Source organism: Brienomyrus brachyistius, chromosome 19, assembly GCF_023856365.1.
Source record: "Brienomyrus brachyistius isolate T26 chromosome 19, BBRACH_0.4, whole genome shotgun sequence".
Classification (NCBI taxonomy): Eukaryota; Metazoa; Chordata; class Actinopteri; order Osteoglossiformes; family Mormyridae; genus Brienomyrus; species Brienomyrus brachyistius.
This window is the reverse complement of record NC_064551.1, coordinates 8,520,495-8,536,254: the sequence shown is the minus strand read 5'-3', so window position 1 is coordinate 8,536,254 and position 15,760 is coordinate 8,520,495. Positions and strand designations below refer to the sequence as shown.

Genomic DNA, 15,760 nt, shown 5'->3' with positions numbered 1-15,760 from the left:
CCTGGTTATGCACGTCATGCCATTCATTATTTCTTACATATTTCAACTACGTCATTTAATACGCCGGTTTAGCGAAATGTAATTTTTCAACTCACACAGACAAATCTGTAACCGCGCGAAACAAGTTACAAAACAAAAAAGAAATAAACAAACGATATCAACTGCGAAAGGAGCTTGTCTAAAATTAAAAAGATAAGCTGCGTAACATACCGGAGCGCAGTCACCTACCTGCGCGCCCCACCTGGATAAAGGTCCCGGATGCCGCGCGGATCTGCGCTGTGACCACGCCCCCGCCCGCTCTGATTGGTCCGGAACAGCCCCCTTTTGTTTCCCGTGTAGTGCGCCCTGTCACCTCCTCCTGCACCTTTACTTTATTTACCACGTTACCGCTCTGGAAACCTGTTCCGTCTTCCGAGCGCAGGGTCTGAAGTGCGCGGTGGCTTTGATAGTTCGGAACTTTTTTGTGTCCGTCCTGTGAGGAAAACACTTTTAATCCGAAGTAATTAGGTGTAATTAAAAAAGACTTTGATGCGCGCAGTTTGCAAAGTTGAAAGCAGCGTGGTCCTTTTCCGAGGCGGCACCCTCGAAGGCGACTCCTTGTTTATCGGCTGGTTCTGAAAGTACTCGGAAATCCTGGTGGGAATAGCACAACTGCGGCTATGGCTTACTCTGACTGATTTCAACAGATGCGATTTTTTACGTTTGTATTCTGGCGTTGGACTTAAAGCTGTTAAGGGGATTTCAGTTCCATCAGTATTTTAACGTTACTGGGATATTGTTAAACGACTCCTAACAAAATGCCGGATCAAATTACAGTCTCGGAATTTATAGCTGAGACCAATGAAGATTACAAAGCGCCCACTACTTCAAATTTCACCACTCGCATGTCTCATTGTAGGACCACAGTTGCCGCTTTGGAAGAGGTGAGTCAAAGTCACTTGGAACAGCATGACACGATCACATTGCCACTTTTACACACCCGCAGTTGTCTTCTCCACAGTTAAATATGTGTTAGATGAATATCGCATGGTTTTTCTTTCAAGGTTATCCGGTAGGGTCAAAAACGCTGAACAGTATATTTTTCTGTTAATATTCAGCTCAGTTTAATGGTATATGCAACTTTATTTGCCTCATATTCCGCAATAATTTCCATGACAGATTACAATAATCCAGCGCCCACTAACTACCGCGAAGTGTACGTAAAGTGGTTAAAAGCGTAAAACTTGGTTTCTATATTGCGGTTGTCCGCACTGTGGATCTGCTAGAGACAGCAAGGTGGAGACCAGCATAACGTGTACTCAGATGTCGCTGCTTGTATCTGCCGCTTAAGGGTTATTCATTTATACATTTTTCTTCCTGTTTGGTTTGTTTGATGGCGCATCTGGTTTTTCCACAATTGTATGTAATCGTAAGCGTCCGGATCTGAGGCCCTACCTGTCGTGGCACAAGAATAACTTCCCCTTTTCATCAAATTGCTACTGATAAATGTTTGGTTATGAGTCTACTGTTTATATATAACCTAACCTTAATAATGTCAGATAAGTCATAACGCAGGTGTCGTTCTGCTGCATATCTTGCCATATGCTGTTCCGTGAGGAAACTCAGATTTATAGGTCAATGTCCATTATATATGTTAAAATAGGGATTATTGTATTGTTTATTATTATTATTATTATTATTATTATTATTATTTGTTTACAACGCGATTAAATTTAGTCATATATCTGCGCTCTTACTTAATGCCGATTATATGTGTTTTTTGTGTTTGTTTGCTTCCTGCATCAATCTTCAAACATAAGTTGTGTATGTATATTGTGCAACAGACTGGAAACATTTTTGGTTACCATGAATAAATCATCTGATTACAAGTTTCTCCATGTTCAGTCAGGCTTGTCGAGAAGCTTTCTTTAGAGTCATTTCAGGCACGTGTTTCACTATCCCAATTTATCTTGGTAATTGAAGTTTTCCGTATGATAAAGATCATTTAAACGAGATGTAACGTAAAACGTTAAACCGAGTGCAGCTTCTTATGTATTTCTGAATTGCGTTGCCTAAAATTCCCTAAAACCCGTAGGTCACTATGTTGAGAATCTTTTAATAACTGTATGTGGTAACTTGCTCGTGTCTACCATATACAAACAATAAATTAAAAAATATGTAACACTTGAGGAACGCAATTCGTGAACAAATATAGACATAAAAGATGCTTCATGATTCATTAGTAATTAACTAACATGACATCAGTATTTCCCTTGTCATTCATTATTTGTTCCTTCAGTCGTTCAGAAAGGCTTACAGAATTAACCGATTGAGTAACAAGTAGTAATTGCGTGAGATAAAAGATGTCAATGAACATAAGATCAGTAGGTAACTAAGACTTAGTTTGTGGTTAATTAATACATAAATGATAGCATAATACTACATTATTTGTGCCCCCTCAAGTAAAGTGTTAGCAGATTTTTTTTTGCTTGCAACAGTCGACACTGACCTCTGGTACGCAGGGATTTATTTTTTTGGCTTTGAGATGTAAAATCTCACAAGGTAGGATGAAAACTGGGGAAGTCCTCGGTAGTATCAGTGCAGAACTAAGGACAGCGGGAATTTTTCATGACATGAAAATAAAGCTTGTTTTTGACTTGGTTGTTGCCGCTTATATAAGTAAGTAAGGCTTCAACGTAGAACAGCGTGTGTCAGAATAATAGGTCACAGGTTCGTATCTTAAGAGCTTCAGTCATTAATTGCTGCCTTTAATTTTATCATTCAAGCAGCTAAATTAATTAGCATGTTGCGATATGGTGGCTGCTCTGTCTGATCTCCTTAGGCTGTTGGGTTCTTTTTCTCATCCTTTCTTGGGGTGCACTGATCATACAGAGGTATCATCAGCACACAGAGCTGTGTAACTTTTACGCTGTTCAGCTGAAGCGTTCGTGCCACATTTTTACTGTTTATGAGGCCCCATGCAAAACATCACCTACCCCCCCCCCCCCCCCCCCCCGATTTTTCAAAATAAGCAGCTAGCAAGCATATTCGAGAAGATAGTAGCTAAATATCTTGTAAACAACAATATGCTGCTTCAGGATCTCCTAAATAAGGAATGTGTGTATTTTAATATTTAGGGTAGTGACTGTTTCTGGCTAACAGGCAGACCCCAAACCTTTGGGGGCCCCATGTAGACGATGGTGGTGAACACTGCCACTGGTGCTACCGGAACTCTCTCCCAAGGAATATTCTTGGGCCCACAATCAGGGACCTGTAAAGCCAGAGCACCGGATCACTGATTTTGTGAAGTCATTTTAAAACTCACTTACCAAAATAAGTAAAGGCAGTAGGAAGCATAGTTTAAACAAAGCTATTTGGGCTGCACTGTTTGTATAGCATGGGGTGACTTAGTAATGATAGTGATTTAAGCAGTAAATACCCGTACTCACCATATTTTTACGGGGAAGCCCAGTGAACTTTAAGGTTATATATGAGTTTATCCAGTGGCTCACACCTGCACCTGTGCTGCACCCTCCCGCCACATTGCACAACTGCCACAAGGGGGGGTGAAGGGCTCTGTGCCTATGATCAGCAGGTTGCTGGTTTAAATCCCATGGTCAACAGAGTAGCTGAAAGTGTTGGGTCTTTGAGCAGGACCCAGAACCTCGAAAAATGCTCCAGGACTGCTGTATAAACGGCTGGAGCCCAAGTTTGACCTACTTGTATGTGTGTCTTGTGTATGTGCTCATACTTGTACATATGGCAGCTCGGGTGTCATTGTTGTTATCTGGCTCTCTGGTCTCACTGCTGTGGCTCTGAGGGTGTTGAAGCTCCCCAGATGTGCAAGTCAGGGTCTCCAGGTCACGCCTTCCTTCAGAAGGAGTGCTCACACTGCCTGAAGCTGACCTGATCCAGTCCCAGCACGCCTACCCTACCACCCATCTCCTGCTCCTCTTTCATCTGTTTTTTTTTGTCTGTATGTTCTGTTTCTGTGAAGAGCTTCTCAAAGTCCTTTGCACATGAAATCAGTTTTTAAATGACACCACAGTAGTTTGCCCCCCCCCCCCCAAGCTGTCCAGGTTTCTTTAGCTGTATCCTGTACAGACACTCCCTGGGTTAAGATGGTCCTTGTTACAATATTTCGACTTTACGATGGGCATTCCAATTCCATTCTGTTTTTCACTTTCGGGGCATTATTCAGTAAATTCTATGAGATATCCAGCAATGTATTATAAAATATGCTTTTGCCCAACTGTGGACTAGTGTAAGTGTTCTAAGCAGGTTTCAGGTAGGCTAGGCTATGGTAGGGTAGGTATACAGTGTAAAAATGCAGTTTTGCGTTATGTTAAGTCTATTGGAACGTAACCCCACCGTAACCTAGGGAGCGTCTGTATTTACAACTAGCCATCACTGTGCAATAGCAACAATTTTTCAAAGATATTCAGTGTTGCTGTTTTATGAGAGCTGACTTCAGGAAAAAAAAATAATTATATAATTGTCATTTGACTGGATGACAGGACTAGACCTGGAATAATGAGTTTTTGTTTTTCCGCTGTGTTTTCTGTGTGACACCTGAACAACCAGCAGTATTGCAGCCCAGCAGTATCTTATTTCAGCAGGAAGACGATATAGTCATTTTACGATGATTCCTGAGGATTGCAAAAAATAGTTTCTCGTGTTCCAAAGTTCTGAGTCCTGATGACCTCCACCTCATAAGCAGCCATGTTACTGTTTGTGGGGGCATCTCTGACAAAGGTGTACAGTTCAAAGCAGGAAATGGAGGAGTTCCTTATGAGGAAACGCAGAATGGCTTTATTCCTTTCCGACAGGCGGCCGGGAGGCAGTGACGTTTGTTGCATGTTTTTTGTCTCTGTGACATATTTTCAATGAAAACAACTTGGGGTCTTTGAGGAATGTGGGCTTTTTAAAAATATCAAGAGTGAAATGACTTGAGGACAAACAAGCCAGTGCTAACTTTGCTAACCCTTACAAGTGGCTCAGTTTTTACCGGAACTTTCTTTTGGAGTCGGACTTGTGGCGCTTATCTTGCATTGTGGGTTGTCTAAAAGAGGGTCCATCCCTTTGTTTTGGCAACGTGTGACTCTATGGGTTAGGATTGAGTACCCACGATCAGATGGAGGCCCTGGTCAATGCCTGTGATTGGCAGCATGATGTCACCACTGGCTGCTTGTGATTGGCAGCATGATGTCACCACTGGCTACTTGTGCCAAGCCATTATATAACCTCAGTTAGTTACTCCAGGGACCATCTGACCAGTTTTTCGCAATTCAGTAAATTAAATAGAAATTTGACTGCTGCTTTTTCAAAACTGGACAGCAGAATAACTAATTTGCATTTCGTCATGAGCTTTGATTTTTGAGACATACCTAGCATTTGTATATAGCAAAGGACATATTTCATTTTGAAAGTGTTTCTGGAAAGGTCTCTATATAGGCAATGGTACGACTTGCCTTTTTTACTAACTAGTAAAACTAGTGGGTTGCTTGAATCGTAATGCTGTTTTTGAACCAAAATTCCATTAATTACCTTCAGCTATAGTACAAGACGCAACAAAACGTGCTTCTAAAGACCAACTGTAGAGCAACTTAAACTTTACTTGACCAAATTAATTTAGTTAAGTCTAGGCCTTTCCTCACCTTTTTCTGGTTCTGTGCTCAAAGAAGGAAGGTTTTTCTTAGGGCGATTTCACACTTGGCTTGATTTAGCCAATTTAAGTGGAATCGGTGCATCCCCCTCGCAAAACGAGACATATGTGAATGTTCCAAATGAATTTAGACCTCCCATAAGCAAACTGAACTCAGACCATCTAAAGAGGTGGTTTAAGTTCGGTTCAATTCAAGTTACTTAGCAGGTTTGTTTGCTGATGATATATGAACAGAAAGTGCACCCAGCTCACTTCACTTTTCTCTGTGGTTTTTAGCTCTTACGGGTTACCATACAGTGTCAATATTACAAGTATCAGAACATTTTTCAGAAAAGAGTTTGATTATACAGTACTGTGCAAAAGTCTTAGGCAGGCAAAGAAAATGATGTTTAGATTATCCTTGTGTTGGTGTAAAACTATGATATTATGCCTGTCAAAGTGTGTCAGCTTAGCCATTTCAGAACCTCTGCTAAAATCATCCTAGTATTTGCAGCGACCGTCCAGTGCAGCCATGTATTTTTTGACTTGGCCACTAGCTCACCTCATACAGCTAGTCAATCTCTCACTGACTTTTTAAACCAATATATTTAATTATCTAATTGAGCTGTTGGTGAAATTTAACAAAATCATGGAACGGCTGAGGTGCCCCTGATGAGAAGTTTGGGAACTGAAGCGGTGTTCATCTAGCCATCCAACTAGATATCAGTAACTTTTTAGAAAACAGAAGAAATTATTACTAGTTTTTATTGTGTTACTCTTAATTTGCACATGTTCTAAAGTTAAATTGTGTTTTTTGTTCTAAGCCAAAGTACACTTGCTACCCAGATAAACAGCTTTAAACATTTCTTTGGTCTGCCTAAGACTTTTGCACAGTACTGTATGTGCAAACACCCTAAGACAAGGCAGCATATTTCTGTATTAATTAGGGCCAGGCTATGGATGAGTCACTGGAATTTTGAAATGCATTCTTCCTAAGCTGTTTACGTTGATATGACAAGGACTTTTGTAGACATTTTGAGTTACTCTTTTTTGTACAAAAAATAGATAAAAAATAAAATAGATCACTCAAAAATGTAGTAGAGTAGATCGATTACAATGTTCAAGAAGTGTTGAATTGGTCATGTATCACATCTCAAAAATATGGCATTACATTTTTTTTGCCCCAAATGCCTGAAATTGCATTTATCAAAAAGTGTTGCTGGAAGTTTTGTCTGTAGCTTTAAAAATGATACCCTTAAGCTGCAAACTACATCCACAACAAGGCTATATTACCTCCCATTAGTTTTGTGTGATGGACCCAGGTACGGGTATGTCTACTTTTATACGGCATTATAACAGACAAAAGCGTGACTGGTGTGATGGTTACCTGGAGCCACCGAACAGAAAGAAGAATTGGGCAGCTGGTGTTTGGGTTGTAGTTGACGTAAGATGAAAATGGCTCGCCCAAAGGGGCTTCATTTTCACCCCGAGAAAGTTATTCCGCCGATTCATTGACTTTCTTAAGCAAATCTTGCCTCTTTTAGTCAAGCTTCTGTGGAATTCCTCTTACGGGACAGGGGCAACTTGTTTATCACCCTTGAAACAAGTAACTTGTGGCATTTAATGTGCGTGTTTGATGAATTGTGAGCTCTACTTAGGGTTGAGAACATACTAGGTCAGGGGTGGCCAATCTTATCTGCAATGGGCCGGTGTGTACGCGGGTTTTCACTGCAATTTCCTAATTAGGTCACTAATTAGAGGACTGATAACCTGAACAGTCCTCACACCTGGGTTTGAACAGCTGACCTAAAGGTTATCCCAAAAACCTGCATACACACCGGCCCTTTGCGGATAAGATTGGCTACCCCTGTACTAGATAATTGGTGTTTATAGAGGTGCTGGTAAATGCACAGATATTTTTTACTAGATCACTGCAAGAATTTTACTAGACCACTACTTCTTTTGTAGGATCATACACATACCAGAGTAAATAAGGACGATAAAGTTAAAAGCATTTGAAACACTGAGCAGATCTAAATGCTATGAGTGCTTAGTCCTCCTTCCCCAGCCAGGTGTTAAAAGATTCTTGAGTTGGTAAGAAAGACAACTGACGGCAGGCCTTCATCCCCCAGGCTCTGGACGGAGACCGCAGTGTGCTGCAGAGGATGAAGAAGTCCGTGAAGGCCGTCTGCAACTCTGGCATGGGTGAGCGGCTTCCCTGACCAACAGCTGCTGCTGCTCCTTGGCCTGTCAGCGTGTGTTCCTGTGATCCCGGGTGCCAGGGTTCACTATGCTGCGGTTGTACATGCCATTCCGTTTCTACGCCCTTTCAGTATTAATTGAAAAAACCCCAGCCTTAGTCAGTGATGTAAAATGATCCCTAAAGGAGAAGGGGGCGTGCACAGAGGGTGGTGTATGATTGGGCGACTGCCAGTCAGGAATGGCCTGGCCGCTACATTTCTTGCATTCTACTCTGTACATGTCCCAACAGGACTGTGGATTGCCTTGGCTTACAGCTCTTTGTGTGTGTGTGTGTGTGTGTGTGTGTGTGTGTGTGTGTGTGTGTGTGTGTGTGTGTGTGTGTGTGTGTGTGTGTGTGTGTGTGTGTGTGTGTGTGTGTGTGTGTGTGTGTGTGTGTGTGTGTGTGTGTGTGTGTGTGTGTGTGTGTGTGTGTGTGTCTGCTTTTTTGTGTATAACACCCTTATTTGGCGTTGTGGTATTTAAAACACAGTATCTATGTGTGCACTACATGTGTATGAAAAGTACGATTCTCCCGTTCCTTTGTCCACCTTCTTGGTGAGCTGCCCAGTCTCAGGGTGGTGTTCAGCCGGAACCACACCTGTAAAATATCTGGCTCTACAGACAAGTAAAATGGATTTTTCTTTCCAGTTTGCTATGGGATCATTCCCCCTTCGGTGCCTCAATTAGCCCACATTGTTTTCTGTATGCTGACCGCAGGCGTTCTTCCTGGTGACACTGCTCCTTCACTGGTGTGCTGGGCGACTGTCGGCAATGAAGGTCGAGGTTCACATAATTAAATTTCTGTACCTCTTTCTCGCACCCAACGGATGAACAGTTGAGCACTTGGTCAGCACAAATAAAGACGTAAATGGAGCCGTATTTAGCTCTGTACGTTGGGATTGTGAGCTGCGATGAGAAGGTTGCCAGTTCAAATCTCATGGTCAGCAGAGTAACACTTTTAGGCCCTTGAGCAAGACCCTTAACCCCAACTGTTCCGGAGATTAGCTGACTCTGCTTTCTTCACTTCATCTGCAAAATATATAATGTTAATTTGTCTAAAGTTACATACAGGGTCTGACCTGCTGTAGTTGGGGTTAAGGGATGTGGTCAAGGGCCTAGCAATGAAGTTGCTCTGCAAGCCCTTGGATAAATAAATAAAATGAAAATAAAATCTACATTAAAATTCATTACCTTCTTTCAAATTGTCCCAGAACACTGAATTAGATACAGCAAATTATGGCACTGATGATCTTGATTTTGATTGGTCATAAGAATGCTGATTGTTTCTGTAATTGCACACCTAGTGCCAACCAGGCAAATCACAGTAAATCAAAGCGCGATCTCAAAATCAAAGAAGTAATCTTTACTTCTAACTAAGGTCACTTATATTTCAGGTATAATACACAAATGAAAAAGTGTGGTTTCTTATCAGTTAGACAACAGCAGTGTGTCTGGCTGAGGACCAGGACCTGTGGTTAATGATTTAATTTCAACATGATTTCATGAGAAATACCCACATAGTCCAGTCATACTTTACAGTCCTGTTTAACCTGCTTAAACGGGATAAGCAAGTCCGGTTTTAATTCAGTTTTACCCATAACAGTTGAATACCAAGACAAAATAAAGCTATATTAATAAATAGTGACTGCATATATGTACATTTCTTTGTCTCTGCAGCCTCCTGTTTAAAACATTTTATTGCACGGCTTCAACTACATTAACTACAAATTTGGATTACATGTTTGTACCTGAACTCTGGTTTTTGGGCTTGGCAATGGGCAGTTTCAAACTAACCACTGGCTTGTAGGCTCAGCAATGGATAATTAATAACTGTGGCTTGGGTCATGTAAGCCAAATGGGTAACACTTTACTTAAGACCATGGTTTTAGTGATTTATGACCACTTCCATAACAAATAATGATGCATCTGAAGGTTATAAATATAGCCATATGTATTATGCACTATGAATGCTTTATGAAGCTGACATCTATTGATACCTTTTAATGTTTTATGTTGGTCAGCATAAGCATTAAGGATGCTTTGTACTGCAATATCAAGATATAAATATCGATAGGCGTGTTTATAATGTTTTATGAATGTATTATAATGCATTGTGAATGTGTTTATAAATCATTAAAACATGGCCTTAAGTAAAGTGTTACCGCAGCACAGGACAGTTAATGCAGTCTAATACCGACAGCATCGATTCTGCACAGAAGTATCCCCACAAAAAGTTTTAAATTCTTAGAATGTTTAGCGAGTGTTGCTATTAAGGTATGTAATCGTTCAGTTTTCCTGATGTTCCTAGAACGTAATCCCACTGCTACAGCTGGTACTGCAACTAAGAATAATTGAAAAAGCAAATGAAGGGCATGGCAGAGCAGCAGATAATTCTGTCGCTTTATACCTCAAGGGTCATGGGTTTGAGGCTTGATGGTGTATTTACACTAAACACAATCAGCACATTTTGTACACTAATACTTTATTATAACAATTTTCAGCAATACTTGTATTAAAGGAATGTATAGGTAATAATGTTATGCTGACATTAACAGAAAGAACCTTTGCAAAAAGGTAAAACATGGAATAACATTTGATTAGCATTACAGTGCAAACATTCTCTGCAAAGTTTGAGAAAGTGGTATTTCCAGGTAACTTGTCGGATTGAAGTTACTCTAGTTTAAATGGACTCGTTTAATTACATTTAGCCCAGACTACCTTGAATCCGACAAGTTATCGGGCTAAGCAAGAAATCTTGCTTTCTGAAACAGGGCCCTGGTAACATTCCCTGGTAGCTTGGATAAATCAGCCTTAAGATGTACATGACATATTTTTAAACGCATTCCGCGGAGACAGTTAATGCACGGCTCGACAGGCATTGTGCTTGGTGAATCCTAGTGAGAAACAATAGTTAAGAATTATTTAGAGCTTTCTGGGAAGGCTGTTTATTTAAATGCACAAAGAGCAATGATCTGATGTTATTCCCAGTGCTGCTAAGACAGGGCTCATGCTGTGAATACACAGGTTTTTTTTTTACGAACATTACTGGGTACACTCACGTCCAGGGGACAACACTGCTTTGGTAGCCCGTCTCAAGAATGCAGTCAGCTGTGGTAATTAATGTACATTTTGCATTGTTTGTAAATTCAATTCAATAATAACATTCCATTTACGAGCTGGATCTGTTTGTCTTTCATTTACATATTAATATAACATTATGTAAAATGTTAGCTGACAATAGGTAACTATCAGTATAGTCACACAGGTCTCTGTGAAACTGCTTGCTATTCACGTAAATGTTTAACTAAAAGGACCTAGTCAAATCGGAAAAACATGATATGTTTGCTGATATGTCTTGTGAATGGTTTTATTGGTTAAGCCGGTCTATCCTCTCCTGGCTTAAATATATCAGGAGCAGATGTACTGTAGACATACTGTATGAGACATGACATCTATAGCTATGTCTGTAACAGTGAGGAAATAACTGGCATGGATTATGCTGGAAGACAAAGTGGATCGCACTGCACCAGTTACCTCAATAAATTATTTCTCAGTAATGGTGAGAAATTGCCAAACTCCTGCGATATTCCTGACCACTGATGGATTTTTGATAAGTCCAAGTGGACAGCAATAATATGGCCTGAAATACACAACTACCTCATAGAGATATGTTTACAGTGTGTAAACAAATTCTTAGAGGCATATACATGCATAATTATATGCATAATTAATGTGATCCTGTTGGAATATGAAACATTTTTCAACCATCTTTTCCGTGACTTGTTGAGTTTACTGCACAACTCCCTTTCATCTATGTTGTATGTGTCTAAGAGTGCTGCTCTCTGCACCCTAGCTGCGTGTGCATGTCTGTAATGACGTTGCACAGAAACCTGCCTGTGGTCTCCTTCTTCAGTCCTATGCTGCTGGAGATGCTCAGGTCACCACTGCAGTCGGTCAGCTGACCACCTCACATATACAAAGCAAGGGAGATGCTGAGCTGTAGCTGACAGGAGCTAATGCTGACAGTCACTTCCTGTAACCTGCAGATTCTACTGCTCTGCTTGACAGCAGTAAAAGCATTATGTCGGTAACATATTACTTGTAGCTTTTATTACATAAATAATGTAGTAGTATACTCTTACTTAATGTATTAGTTGGCCAGAAACGAAGTGTTGGTTATTTACCAATGCCATGTTTAATCATCATTAGTTCATGTATTTGTGTGTATATGAGTGTAACTGAGTGATTATGTTACTTGTGCCCCCTCAAGTAAAGTGTCACCAGAATATCAAATCATAATAAATAACCCAGACCAGAAGAAGCTGTGCGTAAATGGACAGAGTTATAAATACTACTAGTTATCAGTTCGGGCAAAACTGTCGTCGACACAGCTGACCCCCGAAGGGTACCTGAAGCCATGGCTGTTCAAATCATGGTCTTCAAGGGCCGAACCCTGCTGATTTCCCAGCCTTCCTTTACCTGTGAGCTGGGTATGAAGCCTCTGGCCAATCAGAATCAGTAATTATTAAACTGATTACCTGGGAAAACAGAAGTCATGGCCTGCACCTAGAATCAAGAGCCCTGTCCTAAGTAATGTTCCCCAAATGATCCTCATAGTTCTAATTTCTATATTACTATGAGCTGAGGTCGAAAGCCCTTCCCTAACCCACAGGCTTCCGCTGCCAAACACACGTCATAGGACTCGAAAAGGGACACGAAAAGTAAACACTACAGTTCCGGTTTTACACTTCACTATTTCTCCCAAGATCACACACATTAAGTATGCGTTGATGAACAAGCCATGCATGACACGTTTTTGAACGCGTAGTGGCAGAGGCGAAGAGCCGCATGACGTGCAACAGACTGTATGTGCGGTTATAGAAAATAAATCAGCATCCCTCTGGTCAATTAGAATTGAGAAGTACCTTGGTATAGTATCTTATTAACTGCAGATTATCCAAAATTAACGTAATCTGCCACATTAGAATTGAAGTTAATGTTCTAGAGAGTGAGAATGATACAACTAGGAGGTCATAAATTAACATACTGTATGTAAACACAATTAAAAGCAAAAGTGAGATACTGAATCAGTGCTCTTCATATGATTTTTAATTTTCTGAATCTTTTGGTTCTTTGAGTTTTTGCTTGTTTCTGGTCATTTTTGTTTGAGGACCTCTGCTTTCTGCTTGTTTAGGGAATAAGAGTATGCATTTGGAAGATTCCAGACTATTTAACTATCCCTGCCGGCCCCTGGAGGATGGGCTCCCCCTTTGAGTCTGGTCCCTCCCAAGGTTTCTTCCTTCTTGGGAGTTTTTCCTTGCCACTGTCGCCTATGGCTTACTCACTGGGGGCTTTGGGTGAGGATGCTGTAAAGCGCTTTGAGACGATGTTATGTTGTGATAATGCGCTATACAAAAATAAATTTGTTGTTGTTGTTGTTGTTGTATCACAGTGCTGGCTAGATTTCTTTATTGATAAATATTTCTGTAAATGTTTCCAATCTTGAATCCCATCTAATCTCACCAGTAAGGGCAGTTTTATGTCAATTTCTAATCACTTGAGTCACAATATTAAGTTGGTCCCCACAATGTAATATAAACTTATTCCACACACAGACCGATGCACAGTTGTCAGCAATCCGCTTTGGAGAGGTACACATACAGGTGATATCAGCACTCAGCACGTGCCTGCAGAAAGACACGAGGGTGAATGGAGGTCTTTTGCTCCATATTGGGTGGAGGATGTGGTCCGTCCTTGGTGGTGGTGTGCTGACATTACCCTGGATACTGTGACTCTCGATACACCCCAAAGACTTGGTGTCCTGGTCACAGATACGCCAGTGAGACGCATACCAACAATTTGTCCTCTTTTAAACTCTCGTATGTCTCCCATTATGTAGTGTGGATTGCAATATTTTATGTACAGCTGTGCTATTGCTCTGCTAGTTAAACCTTCACACTCTGCTGATTGCATATTCCATCAGTAAGAACAAAGATTATATAGGCATGAAACCTCCAACACGTTATTGGCCAGTGTTTCAGCTTCATTATCCAACCCCTATAAGTGAAAAATCCACATGTGTGCCAGACAGTGGTTCGAATTTCAGCTTCTTCTATGTGAAGCAGACTTTTAGGGAGTTTCTAGAAACAAGACTGCATGGTAGGGGCGTTACGGTATACTCAGCCCATGAGACAAAACATGATATTCTGTTGACAAGAACGAGATGATATTTTAACAATATTTTAAGAAAAACTTCAAAGAGGAAATATATTACTGGAAAGCAACAAATAATGCTAAATAAAGCAGATGTATGGTGAAATACTTTAAACAATCACCATCATATGCAGTAAAGAACACAACAAATATCTAGCACCATAAAATCTTTCACCACAAACTCAAATGACAGGCTTCTCTCCTATTTGATTTCACAATTGAACATAAAACAGAATATAAATAAAACAATATAAATAACAAACACAACTTTTTTTATGTTTTCTTCACCGATGCAGTGGATTTAAGTAAAGAACTGTGATGGTGCTGCAAATGGCTTTGCATAGTAGTAGCGTTAGCCGCTGTGTACGGCATTATTTTCCTACAATGCTTGCAGATGGTTTGTGTTTTGTCTGTCACCCTTTCGCCATTTATATTTTCTGCCAAGTACCCAATATCCTGCCACCAAAAGATGATAAAGTGTCTGGGGCATCTACTATGGTAATTTGAGTCTGCTGATTTGCAGCGCCTTCGCGAGACTGCTTTTCATTCCAACGAGAAATCTCGTGATGTTGTAATATCACGAGATCTTGTGACACGAGATCTCGTTACACCCCTACTGAATATCTTCCTTTTCAGTCATCTCAGGTGATTTTTTCTCACCTTAACTGTTTGTTCAGTTCTGTAGTTTTGTCTATTTTAGGAGAGGCATCAGACTGTGAGCCAGACAAACAAAAGGAATGAAGTGAAGTAAACCCGTATAAGCTGTTTGTTTCTGTCTGAACCACTGGTATATCTCGGTATTAACTAAATACCTTGCAGCCATTGGCTGGGAATACCAGAAGAAATAAGTTTTTTTTTTTTCTTTTTGCGAACAGAGTTTTACAGTTCCCCAAGTTCGTAGTGTCAGTTTACTGTATACATGGACTCTTTTGTGTGCAGCTCTCATGATAAGGCTGCCACTCGGCTCAGCGCGTTTCAGTTTCTATGTCTGGCTTTGTCTGCACGCGTCCAAACGACTGCACGCCAGGGCCTGACCATCCCCTCGCCGGCAGCAAGGATTGCGCAAGCTGACAGGAGGAAACCTGTTTGGAGTGGGAGCCGTCGGTCTGGTTGTTTCGGCCATGCCTGAGTCGGTGGCCTTGAGCGCATTGGTTATCAGGAAATCAGATATGCACACCTCCATCCTTCACTGCGGCCTTCTTTGCCACTGTGAATATTAAAAGGGCTTTTCTGCTCTAGAACTGGTCGCACTGCTCATTCTGCATAATCTTCTGCCAAATTGCCTATCATAGTTGGCCTCAGCCTTTCATACACATTCTTGTATGTGCCAATAAACCTGATTCTGATTCTGATATAATGTCAGGACAGTTTGAAAAATGAGATATGCAAGTACCTCCCACTCTTCTCATACAGCTGCTCACCATAACTACTACAAGAACTATTCACGCTCTGCACTTTTGCCGCTGACTGCTGCTCTGTAAAAGTCCGTGCTCCCACCTACTAGAAGAACCTGATAGATTATCTTGCACATGCGTGGTCAATGCACACGGTTTCTGTTATGCATAAAAATCTGAGCTACATATGCACCAATCACAGGCGGCAGCCTTGATGACAACATTTACATCACTTACCCTCATCTGCAAACGAAAGCGCGTGTGGAAAAGTGAAGTGGGGCGGGGGGGG

The 15,760-nt window shown here is 40.9% G+C and overlaps 1 protein-coding gene across 3 annotated transcripts in view; it reads left to right on the top strand.

The window, feature by feature from the left end:
- Positions 1–360: 360 nt before the first annotated feature.
- The window catches only part of asap2b (ArfGAP with SH3 domain, ankyrin repeat and PH domain 2b), a 42,240-nt gene continuing 26,840 nt past the window's right edge, over positions 361–15,760 (top strand). For 2 of the 3 annotated variants that reach the window (XM_048984823.1, XM_048984822.1), the window contains exons 1-2: positions 362–923; positions 7,756–7,828. In XM_048984823.1, the coding sequence (XP_048840780.1) occupies positions 798–923; positions 7,756–7,828 (199 nt within the window). In that variant the 5' untranslated portion in view covers positions 362–797. Of the gene's footprint in view, positions 924–7,755; positions 7,829–15,760 lie in introns of all 3 variants that reach the window. The other variant, XM_048984824.1, reaches the window with a different exon arrangement.